Here is a 12,807-nt window from a genome sequence, read left to right as displayed (position 1 = left end):
ATTCCATCAACAGTGACTCCGAAATTTTTTACACATCACTTGGGAAGACAGGCGAACTAATGCCAGTGTACTGGAAGAAACAAAGATCACCAGTGTTGAAGCCATGATTCTTCAACATCAACTTCGTTGGACTGATCATGTTGTTCTGATGCCCGATTATCGCCTTCCAAAGCAACTACTGTATTCCGAACTTAAAAATGGAAAGCGTAATGCTGGTGGTCAACAAAAGAGGTTTAAAGACTCTCTCAAGACCAATCTTAAAAAAAAAATGCTTAGGGGAAATGACTGCACAACACTCAGCAGGAGAAGGGACAAGAACTTGTTCTAGCTGACCTCTAGGAGGTATTATAAAGGTAAAGGACCCCTGATAGTTAAGTCCAGTTGCAGACAACTCTAGGGTTGTGGCGCTCATCTCGCTTTACTGGCCGAGGGAGCCAACGTTTGCCCGCAGACAGTTTTTCTGGGTCATGTGGCCAGCATGACTAAGCCGCTTCTGGCGAAACCAGAGCAGCGCACGGAAACGCCGTTTACCTTCCCGCTGGAGTGCACCTATTTATCTAATTGCACTTTGACATGCTTTCAAACTGCTAGGTGGGCAGGAGCAGGGACCAAGCAATGGGAGCTGCCCCCGTCGTGTGGATTCGAACCACCGACCTTCTGATCGGCAAGCCCTAGGCTCTGTGGTTTAGACCACAGCGCCACCCGTGTCCCATAGGGGTATTATACTGCATGGCAAAATACTAAGTTTATTTTTTTGCTGGGAACTTCGAATCTTCACCTTGTCTCCTCCTGTTCCAGCCCATTACCACTTACCACGACCTCAATTACCGCTAATGAGATCCATATTGCCCTCATTCGCCTTCATAGGCACACTTCCATTTATCATGTCTCCTTCAAGCTTTTTCTAGCAGCAGCCGGACTTGAAGATCCTATCTGGTTTTTAATTTATTTATTTTAAATAAAAAAGTTCTAAGATGAGTTGAGCCATTTCCTTTGTCTGGTATCAAGTTCCCTTATTAGTGCCATTCCTACGCAAAACCCCATTGTATTAAACAGTTCTAATTTCAACATAGACTAACAATAGACTGCTGATTGGAGAATGGTTCTCGGGGCTGTTTTCTGCATGATCTAAGGTTGCGTTGCATAGATATAACTAATCAGGACCCTGTTCTTCCTCCCTTCCACAGCTTGAATCCTGCTTTCTCCTGCTTCCGCAACACATTTGCCAAACATTCTGGCAAGCAAACTGGACAGTGGATGCAGATAACTGGGCTTGGTGGTCTTAAGGGGCCCTCTTTTACATTTCTGATTTGTTAGAGCAAAATGCAAACAAAAACAGTTTGCAAGCCTGAAAGGGGGGGGGGGGAATACTTTTGAGCACGTGCAGTTCTGCATCTTAACCTCATTAAAACCACACCGTCATTATGACTGCAGGAAAACAATGGGGCTCGCTGCTTCTGCCTTAATGCTAAACACATTTACTTTGGATGAAGCACCATTTTGTGGGAGAAAAGGATATACGCTTAAAGTAAAAATAATAAAACGAGTACCTACAACCACCAATGCACCTGCCACCGCCCCTATTATAAAATGTCTTTTAAAATAAGACGAAAGCATTCTGTGAGGAGGAGGAGGAGCAATATAACCCCTGTGCCCCACAGCATGCCCATCCTGTCCCAGGAGCTGATGTGGGACTTTTTTGCTGTTGCCTCCAGCAGTTGCCTTTTAGAACATCATTTGAGTGCCTCCTGAGCTGTGTGGCCCTAGATTTGGGCCCCGAGGTCAAGCCCATAGCCCTAGAGCTGAGTGACGCAGTAGGTTGCCTCCAGTCAAACTGTTTGCTGAGCGAGCATTCATCCCGATTTGTTTACGGGGAGATGACGTATTGTCAAGGGAAGTCTTATCTTGCACTTTTCAAAGCCTTTCCCCCTCACTTTCCTTATTGCAGAAAGCCCCATCTTTTGGGAAGCTCCCTATCCGGGGTAGGTAATTGCACGATCTGAATTCAACTGTAGGCAATTTTTGCCTGTTTGCCTTTCTTCAGCTATTGCAGTGCACAGGTTTTCCGGGAAAGCCTAACTCAAAACGTCCCTCCTATTTTGGGTGTTTAGAAAATTTCCTCTCTTTTCCCTTTGCCCAAAATGAGTTGTTAAAATTGCCCTCTATCCCCCTATATCAGGGGCGGCCAACTCCCAAGAGACTGTGATCTACTCACAGAGTAAATAACCCCTTTTTGGGGGGTTCAGGTCAAAGTTGTTGAGTTTTTTTAAGGAAGGAGGGAGGCCTATTTTGGGGGGGGGTTGGGTCAAAGTTGTTTTTCAGGGAGTTTTTCAGGGAGGAGGTAAAATGTTGAGCTTTCTTAAGGGGAGCCACAGTTGTTCAGCTTCTTTGGGGGGAGCCAAAGTACTCCGCGGACAGATCCTGAAGCTGAGGCTCCAATACTTTGGCCACCTCATGAGAAGAGAAGACTCCCTGGAAAAGACCCTGATGTTGGGAAAGATGGAGGGCACAAGGAGAAGGGGACAACAGAGGACGAGATGGTTGGACAGTGTTCTCGAAGCTACGAACATGAGTTTGACCAAACTGCGGGAGGCAGTGCAAGACAGGAGTGCCTGGCGTGCTATGGTCCATGGGGTCACGAAGAGTCGGACACGACTAAATGACTAAACAACAACAACAACAACAACAACAACTCCGCGGACCCATCTGGAACAGATTAATCCACTTTCCATTACTTTCAATGGGAAAGTTCGCTTCAGGTTAAGTACGCTTCAGGTTAAGTACAGACTTCCAGAACCAATTGTGTTTGTAAACCGAGGTACCACTGTAATGAACATCTGGAAAACTCAGTTTGAATGGATAACAGAGCTAACATAATTAGTTGAAGTGCTAGAGACACTTGAAACGTGCTGAAAAATAAGCTAAGGATTATTTTCAGAATTGTAAAATCTGGAGGGTAGGAACTGAAATAAACGGCAGTTCAAAGAGGGGAAAAATAACTCTGGGCTAGAGTAATTCTTTACAACAAGGTTTTATTTTATTTTTTTCCTTGACAAAAAAAAACATTTAAGTTTTACAGATTTGTAATTTTTTTGTGGTTTTATTTTGGATCCAAACAAGCACTTATGTTACAATATATCCACCTCATCAACATGCAGCGCTGAGTGCGGTATTTGGCTTTGGGCGAGTTGCCCTGAAACCACCCCAGGGAGCTGATACCTGGCTACTTCTAGGAAGAGCACAGACTGGCCAGAAGTTTCACGCTGAGGAGAGCAAGGCAAGGGCTGTAGGGTGACGTCCGGCTTAATGTGCGTCAGCACAGCAGCAGTAAGGTCCACCACAGCCTCCGTATTGTGTTTCGCTGGTCTTCCTGTGAAATTGAGATGGACGGCGGCTTCAGGCGCTTATGGGAGACTCGGTGCAGCTACTTGCCTCAGGGCGCCAAATCAGTCTTCGTTTGCCGTCCACACGCATTAATTGGCGCCCTTTCAGTTTGGTTTCATCTCAATTTGTAGGCAAAACGGGTCTCCCCCTCTTCATGTAGTTTAAGCGGAAACCGTTTCCTAATTGCTCCCTCTCCCTTGGAATAAGTTATTCCCTCTCCCCCTGTTGTGCACCTGCTATGTTGAAGTGTTCGTAGCGATTGTCTTTGGGCAGTTTTAAAATCCAATTCCCCTCCTTTGCAGAATGCTTTGAGGCACAAATATTCTTGGCACTTGACAGCAGACTGAGAGCTTCATAGCAGAAAATAGTTTGGTGATTTGAGTGCCTTTCTTTAGGTCATGAAATGCACCGTCAGAAATAACTCTAATACCAATACTTAAAAAAAACCCCAACAACCAAGAATGCTCAAACCGCCCTTCTTTTTTTGTAGGGTGCCTCCTCTTTATTTTTTTTCTTTAGGAAGGTTTACAGGCGCATGCACAATTTTCCTTTGCAGCCTATTATTCAGCACGTCTGCCTATTAACCAGAAGGTTGGTGGTTCAAGCCCACCGAGTGATGGCTGAGGGCAGGATCCCTGCATTACAGGGGGTTGGACTAGATGGCATTCAGGGTCCCTTTCCAACTCTAGAATTCTATGCAGGGATGTTTTGCCCATAGAGGTAAGTGGCGGCGGGCACCAGGGCGCCAAGTTCTGGAGGGCGCCAGGGAAGAGACGGAGGCTGGACGCGGTGCCTCCCGGCATCAGCTCGCTGCCCTCGCCCGCCTCCGCCATGTGCCCGGAGCCTCTGCCTGCTGTGGCCACTGCGGCATGGGCGCTAGGGAAGAGGCAGAGGCTGAGCACGACGCCACCCAGCATCAGCTCGCCCGCTTTGCTGAAACAGCGCAGCGCCCGGAGCCTCTGCCTCTTCCCCGCTGGAGGAGCCACCCCCCAGCCTCTGCCCGCCTCCTCCAGCCCTGCAAAGCTGCCGGCAGTGCCGCAAAAAGGCCGGCAACTCTGGGAAACAGGGGAGGGGATGGGGCGCTGGAAGGATCTTTGCACCACGGCGACAGATATACTTGAGACGGCCCTGATTCTATGGTTTCATCCTCCCAACACCCACTGGCTCCCATCCAACACTAGGTTGTGTGTGATGACCAGTCCTGGACTGAACACACTGTTGTATTTGTGATGCATGTCAGTAATGTTGCACATGCACATACCCCATGATGGGTGCAAGTTGAAGAAATATAAGCAAACAACCCTATAAGAATGGAATCCATAAATGTTCACATTGCCACATGGAAGCAAGAACTCCCAGCCTTGCAGTTTAGTCTAACTTTGTATAAATAGCTTATTTCGTGTTAACGACTCAGTAGTATGGAGCGGGGGCGGGGGTGGTCTCCAGTGCAACATGCCACAACTTTAGTAAATCTTAGGACTTGTTGACATTTGTGGTTTACCCCTGACCAATTATAATGTGACCCAGCTATTCAAGGGCTACTGCAATAATATATGCCACTATGTTTATTAAAATAGGTTAGTCTAGTATGAATGTCTGTAGCCTATTAAGTGACATGTTGAACTCAAGATTAGGAAGCACACTGAGCATATATATATATATATATATATATATATATATATATATATATAGTTAATTGCACTTAAGTCTTGCTGATAAGTGCTTGGAAAGGTCATTTAAAAATGGAACTAGTAGTGTCCTATCCAAAAAGGAACTAGTTCCGGTTTACCATTTCACAAAACAAACAAGTTCATCCAAATTAACTTTTTAACTGATAGAAAGGTCGTTCTCAGAAACTTTTTTTGCAGCCTTCAGAATGAACTTTTTAGCTGATAGGAAGTTCATTCTCAGAAACATTTTTCCAGCCTCCAGAATATTATGTGCTGCTGTGCTGAAGCATAGCACTCAAAACTAAATCAGGGGCCAAACACAAGTAATAAGATGTCTTACAAGCAGACTGTTAACAGGTGAAACTTTCCCTATTAAAATTTCTAGTATTTCTAGTAGAATCTAGTAGAATTTTCAAGTATTTCCGTACTAGAAAAGGCTCACCCTGGATAATTTGTGGCAGCCACACAGCTGTTAAAGGCACAAGGCATCATTCGCTTCATTCCCGCCTGTACTTCTTGCTGCAAGGTGCTTCTGTTGGGAGGAAGCAAATTTATTTAGGGAGGATACAGGAATGCCTCACATTCCTTTCTTCTGATGGCTTAGCAGTAAAGCAGTAGTGATTAAGTGGCAAGTGTCCTTAGCAACAACAGTGCCTGTGTATCTGCTTAAAAAGCCTTAGAACATTGCCTCCATATTTTGATTTATAACTTTCTCTAGAGATTTCTAACTTATGTTTATTTTTTAAAAATGAAAGCAAAGACTCTGGGCCTCCTGCTTGGAGTCGAGGTAAGAGAATGAATGTGAAGGTGAACTAGAAAGCATACAAAGTTCTACTCCAAATCAACTTAATTCACCTTTACTTCAATCAGCAATTCTGGGAACTGCTTTCAGGTATAGTTCACAGATTTTAAAACTAGTTCAGTGAACTTTGTTCAACTAAACTAGTTCATTCCAATCACTGAATTCAGTGACAACTAAATTATGTCCCATTGCATTCAATATGATTTAGAGATGATTAGTCCATTTCCTGGATTGAGAGCTTTCAATTTTACTGAACTCAGAGATAGGGACCCCCTCCTTTTCTTCCTTCTTTATTTTTTATGGTACTGTACTTTAATTGTTGTTTTTGATCGTTTGTTCCCTTCCTTGCCTGCCTTCCACACTAACATGTAACATGTAAAAAATAGAGTACCCACAGATCATGGAGAAAGTCTTACTAGTTCATTGGCCACAATTCAGCTGCTGAGGAGGAGAGAGGGGTACATCAAACAGCCCCCTAACTCAAGCAGATGAGCTCTCACTCCTAGGAGAACCAGCTGACTCGTCAAGTGCTTTCTACTCAGAGTAAAACCAGCAAATCAAGGCTACATCCCAGTTCCAATATACAACAACGAACCATGAAACTAGCAATTACATAGCTAACTAGAAGTTCTGAGGTCCAGTATAGTTCCACTTATGTAATCACAGATATGTCCATCAAGGTTCTTGAGCTAAAAGGCTGCACAATGTCTCATCTGTAGCTCGGGAGCTGAGAGCCACCAAAGCCAAGCTTTCATACAAGCGATCTCTAGATCATAGGCTGAAGTGATATAAAACATGAAAGATAGGGTCCACTCTGCACACATACACCCTAAAAAGGTAGAAATATTTCAAAATTCTTATATAAACTTCATAGCACACTTGCTGGTCTCCAAATAAAAAAGGCATAATTGAGATATTCTTCAGAGAACAAGGATCTTCTCTGCATTTCCCCCCTCCCACCCCAGTACGCACAAAGAAACTCCTTCCTTACATGAACTCAGCCCCCGTTGTATATTTACAGAAAGCTTGGCTAATTATCGGAAAACCCTTTGCAGTTAGAAGCTCGAGATGCCAACTCTTTTATTTACAGCCCATTTGGGGGTGGGGGTGGAGCAGAGCCCCTCACGCTGGCATTTCATGGCAAGCCAGCACCACTTCCTCCCGTAAGCTTTTATCATGGGGAAATACATCTTGGCCAAAGGTGATGGCCTGGGCTCAAATCCCCGCACAGCCATGAAGCTCACTGGTGATCTTGACCTTGTCAGAATTGTTCAGCCTAACCTCTCTAGATCTGTAGCTCAGAGACAGATACCCGTTCCCTAGCAGAGAGATGAATGGCAGTCATGAATGACTAGGGAGGAGGTAGAAAGTGGGTTTTGGTGTCAAGGAGTATCCTCTTCCAGTTAAACTGGGAGCCTGCCTGGGGAGGAGGGAACGGGTGTGTGTGTGTTACCGGTATTTTAGTTTCCAAACTGACGTCTGAGAAAGGCAGCACTCCTTGCCAAATCCTTCTGCAGCTCTCCTCTTTAACTGAAGAGGCCTTTGCTTACTTCTGGGGTAGAGATGGGATAAATCTGATGTAGTTAGCATTCAGAGGCAAACCTATCTCGAGTCACGCTTTCCAACACAATTTGCAGACCGAAACACAGCCATTCTTCAGAATTCGCACTGGCGCCTCCAGGTAGGGTTGCGAAAGGCTCCTGTCTAGAATCCTGGAGAGCTTCTGCACTGATTGGGCATAAGGCAGGCTCTTAACATTTCTCCAAAAAGCTGCCCTTTTTGAAATGGATCAGCGCTTACCGCATCTGCCATAGCAAGGGAAGCATTGGAGGTCACATCCTGTGGTGGCTCTGTAAAAAGTGATTCCTTTCCCCATACTCCCCTATGGAATTGGATAGTGAGTGGCAGAGGCACATTTTAACAACTATTAACGCTAGAACCGGTCCAAGTAAAGAAGCACAGCGCAGAGGAAATTTATGCTAGGCAAATGTAATTACCAGATCAATTACAAGCTGGAATGTAGCCACAAAACAGTTCCATATGTGGTTTTTTGTTTGAAACGTTGCAAGCTCTGCAGAAAATCTTGTTCATACCTTTCTGCATTTACAACCAACTGTAAGAACCTTACAGCATCCACATTCCCCTAGCCTACCAGATTGATTTTTGAGCTTGACCTTTTACTGCTGCATATTTCCATCCATTGAATATGCCTGCCAGCTTTGAGAGCTCCCGGCTCTCAAGAGACTGTTAGGCTGTTCCGCAGAAGCTTATGGCTACTGGCCTGTTGTTTCATACCTTGTGAGTTTGGGAGATGTCTGCCAGCATCTTTTGGGACACTGCCTTACTCTCAAGTAAAGGCCATTTTGCCTCACCTACTTTCCTCCACTCTCACCTTTCCTCTCCTTCTGGTGTTTTACTTTGCTTTCTGACAAAACCGTATGTGGGAACATAAGCTTACCAATCAAAATGCCACCTGCAAAAAGTATTCCAGGGGAGATGATGAAGCAATGATTCAACCCACCCCCCATCAACAAGCCTACTGTCTTCCAAACTGAGGAAAGGAAAGATCTGCTGCCTACCCCCCATCCCACCCCGCAAACTGAGATGCTGCAGAGAGAGAGAGAGAGAGATGGAACAAGAACCCTGCTCTGTGCTTATTGGCATATGCCACTGGCTACCAACTGGTGTCTGCTGCTGATCCTTACTTGAAGGGCCATTCCTACAAACACATAAGGACTTCCCTGCTGGATTGGACCAAACCTACACCTAGAACCATTCGCAAAGCCGCCAGATCTAAGGTGTTGTTGGGTTCAAAAGTTGTCTTATTCCAGAGCCGTAACAATCCCACGGGAAACAAATGTATGAGGATGGCATACATACCCCTCTTCGTTGACTCATCAATTTCTAATCAAAATATGGCTCAATGAACAAGCAGCACCACACCTCTGCATGAAGCTCTTTCTGCTACTTAGGGTGGGCAATGCAATGCCAAAGTAAAGATGATTGAGGGGAAAGAGGGGTCAGAATTTAGTGGCTTCTGTAACTAGCATCTCTGATATTTTACGGCTCCCTAAGACAAGATGCTCCCTATTTTTTAGGGTCAGGGAAGATATGGCCTCGGTGCTAGTACATGCCAGCTTATTAAAATAAATCTCTGCATGTGTGCATGTTCATATATACTTTCCATACATTCCAAACTCAGAATATAAAGACACATCTCATCAGTAGTCCTGCCCTTTCCCCATCCTTAACCCACTGGTCTTGGTATGAAACACTCAGAGTCGGTTTCACACAAGCCAAGCCCTTCTCACTATGTGGTCCCCCTCTTTCCCCGCACTCTGTCCTTCAGCTTCGCCCGAAGATCGATACGAAGAACCACCCCAAAACCGCAGGTACTGCAGGAGGGCCGAATGCTGTGACTTCCACTCTGGACAAATCCCTCAATCTTGACTCATCCCATTGGTTGAACGGCGTAAGAGGGGTCACCTGAAGGTGGACATCTCATGGGAATAACCACATGCACTTCAAGCCACCAACTTGACTTCCTTCTCTGGTCTCCTTTTCTTTTTTTTGCCAAGTGTCAAAGAGGCAAAACAACAATCTTCTTCTTTTTAATCCCCACCCCACCCTAGTATCCCTTGCTGTGCCTCTCGAGTAACTTCAGGCCTTCCTCGGCACACACTCTTAGGATTTTTTGGGGGGACGGAGACCCATGTGGCTGTTGGGTTGAAGGCTGCTGTTGCCATAGCTCGCTCTCACTCAACGAACAGGTGCACCTCTGCTGGGTCCATGGTTGCAGGAGCTTATCAAATGCTTCCCTGTGCAATTAAAACAAAAGGGAAGTAGAGAGGACAAAGAACAGGAGCTTTGGGCTTTTTTGTTGTGGTTGCACAGAGGGTCTGTTTCTGCTGCATCTGATTTCCGTTTCATTCCGTTCCAAATGTGGCAAACAGCATGCGTCAGAGGAGAGCAGGGGAGGAGGGGCAGGCAGCCTCTAGCACTTGTCATCTTCTTCCGTATCGCTTAGTACGTCGATGCCAGCCCCGCACATCACCCCCTGCGACGCCCCTCTCCTCCTCCTCCGGTAGTGCCCATTTGGCATCTGCCAGCTGTGCCTTGAGCGAGGGCCTACCGCAATCGTGTTGGAGCGGCCAAGGCTGGTGGCCACGGCAGCCTCAAAGGTGAGCGTCTCCTCCTCACCACAGTCTGAAGCGTGGGAGTCATCCTGGAGCATCAGATAAGGCTCCGAGATATAGCGCTGAGGGGTCGAGAGAAGGCTCTGCTTTCCTTGCGGGGAGCTGGAAGACTCAGTCAAGCAGGTGTTGTTTGTCTCCAGAACCCCGGAAAGCAGAGGAGAGCCACCCTCGCTATCGTCAGGCTGTGGGGAGGTGTCTCCACAGTGCTGCATCATGGCAGCATAGGAGACGAGGGGGCGTGGCTTTGGTGGCACCGGAGGGAGCTGGCGGCGGCTTCGCCTTGGCGTGCTGGTGTCAGATAGCGACGGGATGGAACTCTCGCTCAAGGAGCCAGTGCCCTGCAAAGAAGAAGAGAAGAGGCTGTGAGGCAAAAGGCCTTTTTATAATGGTAAAGAGCTTATACAGTCTAGTGCAGGGGTGCAGAGAGCCAGTGTGGTGTAGTGGTTAAAGGTAAAGGTAAAGGGACCCCTGACCATTAGGTCCAGTCGTGACCGACTCTGGGGTTGCGTGCTCATCTCGCATTATTGGCCGAGGGAGCCGACGTACAGCTTCCAGGTCATGTGGCCAGCATGACAAAGCTGCTTCTGGCAAACCAGAGCAGCACATGGAAACGCCGTTTACCTTCCCGCTGTAGCGGTTCCTATTTATCTACTTGCATTTTGAGGTGCTTTCGAACTGCTAGGTTGGCAGGAGCTGGGACCAAGCAACAGGAGCTCACCCCGTCACAGGGATTCGAACCACCGACCTTCTGATCAGCAAGCCCTAGGCTCAGTGGTTTAACCACAGTGCCACTTGGGTCCCTGGTCTAGTGGTTAAGAGCAGCATAATTGTAATCTGGTGAACTGGGTTCGATTCCCTCTCCTCCACATGCAGCTGCTGGGTGACCTTGGGCTAGTCACACTTCTCTGAAGTCTCTCAGCGTCACTCACCTCACTCACCAGAAGTGGCTTTTAGCCATGCTGGCCACATGACCTGGAAGCTGTACGCCGGCTCCCTCGGCCAGTAAAGCGAGATGAGCGCCGCAACCCCAGAGTCCTCCGTGACTGGACCTAACGGTCAGGGGTCCCTTTACCTTTAACCCTAACATCATGATAATGTTCCTGTTTGCAAGCAGTGCCAAACTACCTTTGAGCCTATGGAAGTCTGCAAGATAATCCTCGTGGTCCAACTCTGTAATTCTAAGTATACATGGAAATTTATAACTTGATGACTGTATTCCCGAATGGTAGGAATCAGCCACTGCAGATCAAAGGACTGAGTGATCATATCACAGTCATCATCTCAAATACAAAGCTTGTAAGAGAAGTCATTTCACACATTCAAGCATGAATCACGAAGGGACGGGCTGCAATGTGGAATGCCTGCCGTTCAGTGTCTCAGCCGGGTGTGCCTTCCTCCAGGATCTTGCATCCCTTTTGTTATGTACTGAGCTGAATCCTAGAACAATAGGATCCAGAATCAGCAGTCTGATTGGTCCGCAGGAGCCACCCAATCCAACTCCAGGTGTAAGTGAATCCGCAACCTGATTGGCCTGCAGGAGCAGCCAATCAGGCTGCTGGCAGAAGTCAATCCACAAACTGATTGGCCCACAGGTGTAGCCCTGAAGTAGCCAATCACACAAAGCCCATTGTGTAAATAATGTATATAAGCAGATGGTTTTGGGAAAAGGGCATTCTTCTCTTCTTCTCCCTGATGACTACGAGCTGAATAAAGAGCATGAAATTCACTCTCGACTCCGAGTATATTTCACCTTTCCTCACCCCACTGTTTGCCCCCTAAATAGTCAGCATCCCATGAGGTTTGGGGTCATCTCCTTCCCATTTAGATTTTTTTCCTTCCCAAATACTTTTTGTACTTCTGCTGTACATTTTGCTCCTTCCTCCTGTTGTTTCTCAGTGCGGCCCCATTTGTTGGCATTCCCTGGCCAAGGTTGCAATTGAAACGAGGGGTGAGATACTGAATGATGTACAAGCACATGCGAACTGGCCCTAAATATTGGGAAGGGAGCAGGGCTGTTTGCTTCATTTCCCTCTTACCTACATTATTTTGCAAGCTTCCCAACTCACCTGTATGTTGGGAGTTTGTGACCTGCCTTCACTGGGAGACCTGGACTGATGTCGTTCTGGAGAGTCGCCATCTGCCTGTGGACTCCTTTCCTCTGAGTTGCAGCGGGAAATGTCTGGGGATAGTAGATGTTTGCGTTCCTTGGATCGGCCTCGCTCTCTGCCTCCTGACCGATGTGTGTCGGATCGATGGCCTGCAGAGGACAAAGCCAGGTTTACAAGAAAGTTTACAAGAAGGACAAAGGGTTTACAAGAAGGTCCTCATTGCTTTGTCTTCAACCCCAAACCAGTATCTATCTAGCAATTGTAGGATGTCTTCTTTATCCTTCTGAATAACCTTTGGACCTTTTTTTCCTGCTCCTCTGCAGCGTAGCCAAAACCTATCCTGCACACAGCCCTATTTTTTCAGCCCTTTGCTGTTTTATGGCCTCCCCTTCTGTCAGATTAGCGGTAAGGAACTCAGTTTCAAATCACAACTCGGTTACAAAGTTCAAGCGCTGTCCTCAGCCTAGTTGTTATTCCTCACACTTAGCCTTTTTGTGTGAGGACAAAACATGTGGGTGGAATGGAGGTGAGAGAACAATGCATGCTATCTTAAGCTCCTTAGCCGAAAAGCTGAATTATATGCAATACGTCAATAAAAGTATTTCTTTTTCATTGTCTAATCCCAGCCAAGCAGGGATCCTAAAGTA

General features: G+C 46.6%; 1 protein-coding gene across 1 annotated transcript in view; it reads right to left on the bottom strand.

Annotated features, from left to right (window-relative positions):
• Positions 1 to 6,155: 6,155 nt before the first annotated feature.
• The window catches only part of CACNA1E (calcium voltage-gated channel subunit alpha1 E), a 327,543-nt gene continuing 320,891 nt past the window's right edge, over positions 6,156 to 12,807 (bottom strand). Inside the window, exons 45-46 of the mRNA XM_088673714.1 lie at positions 12,119 to 12,309; positions 6,156 to 10,390 (exon numbers count right to left, since the gene is read on the bottom strand). Of these exons, the coding sequence (XP_088529840.1) occupies positions 9,851 to 10,390; positions 12,119 to 12,309 (731 nt within the window). The 3' untranslated portion in view covers positions 6,156 to 9,850. The remainder of the gene's footprint in view (positions 10,391 to 12,118; positions 12,310 to 12,807) is intronic.

Source organism: Zootoca vivipara, chromosome 7, assembly GCF_965207765.1.
Source record: "Zootoca vivipara chromosome 7, rZooViv2.hap1.1, whole genome shotgun sequence".
Classification (NCBI taxonomy): domain Eukaryota; kingdom Metazoa; phylum Chordata; class Lepidosauria; order Squamata; family Lacertidae; genus Zootoca; species Zootoca vivipara.
The sequence above is the reverse complement of the archived record's forward strand: the minus strand, read 5'-3'. Positions and strand labels throughout refer to the sequence as shown.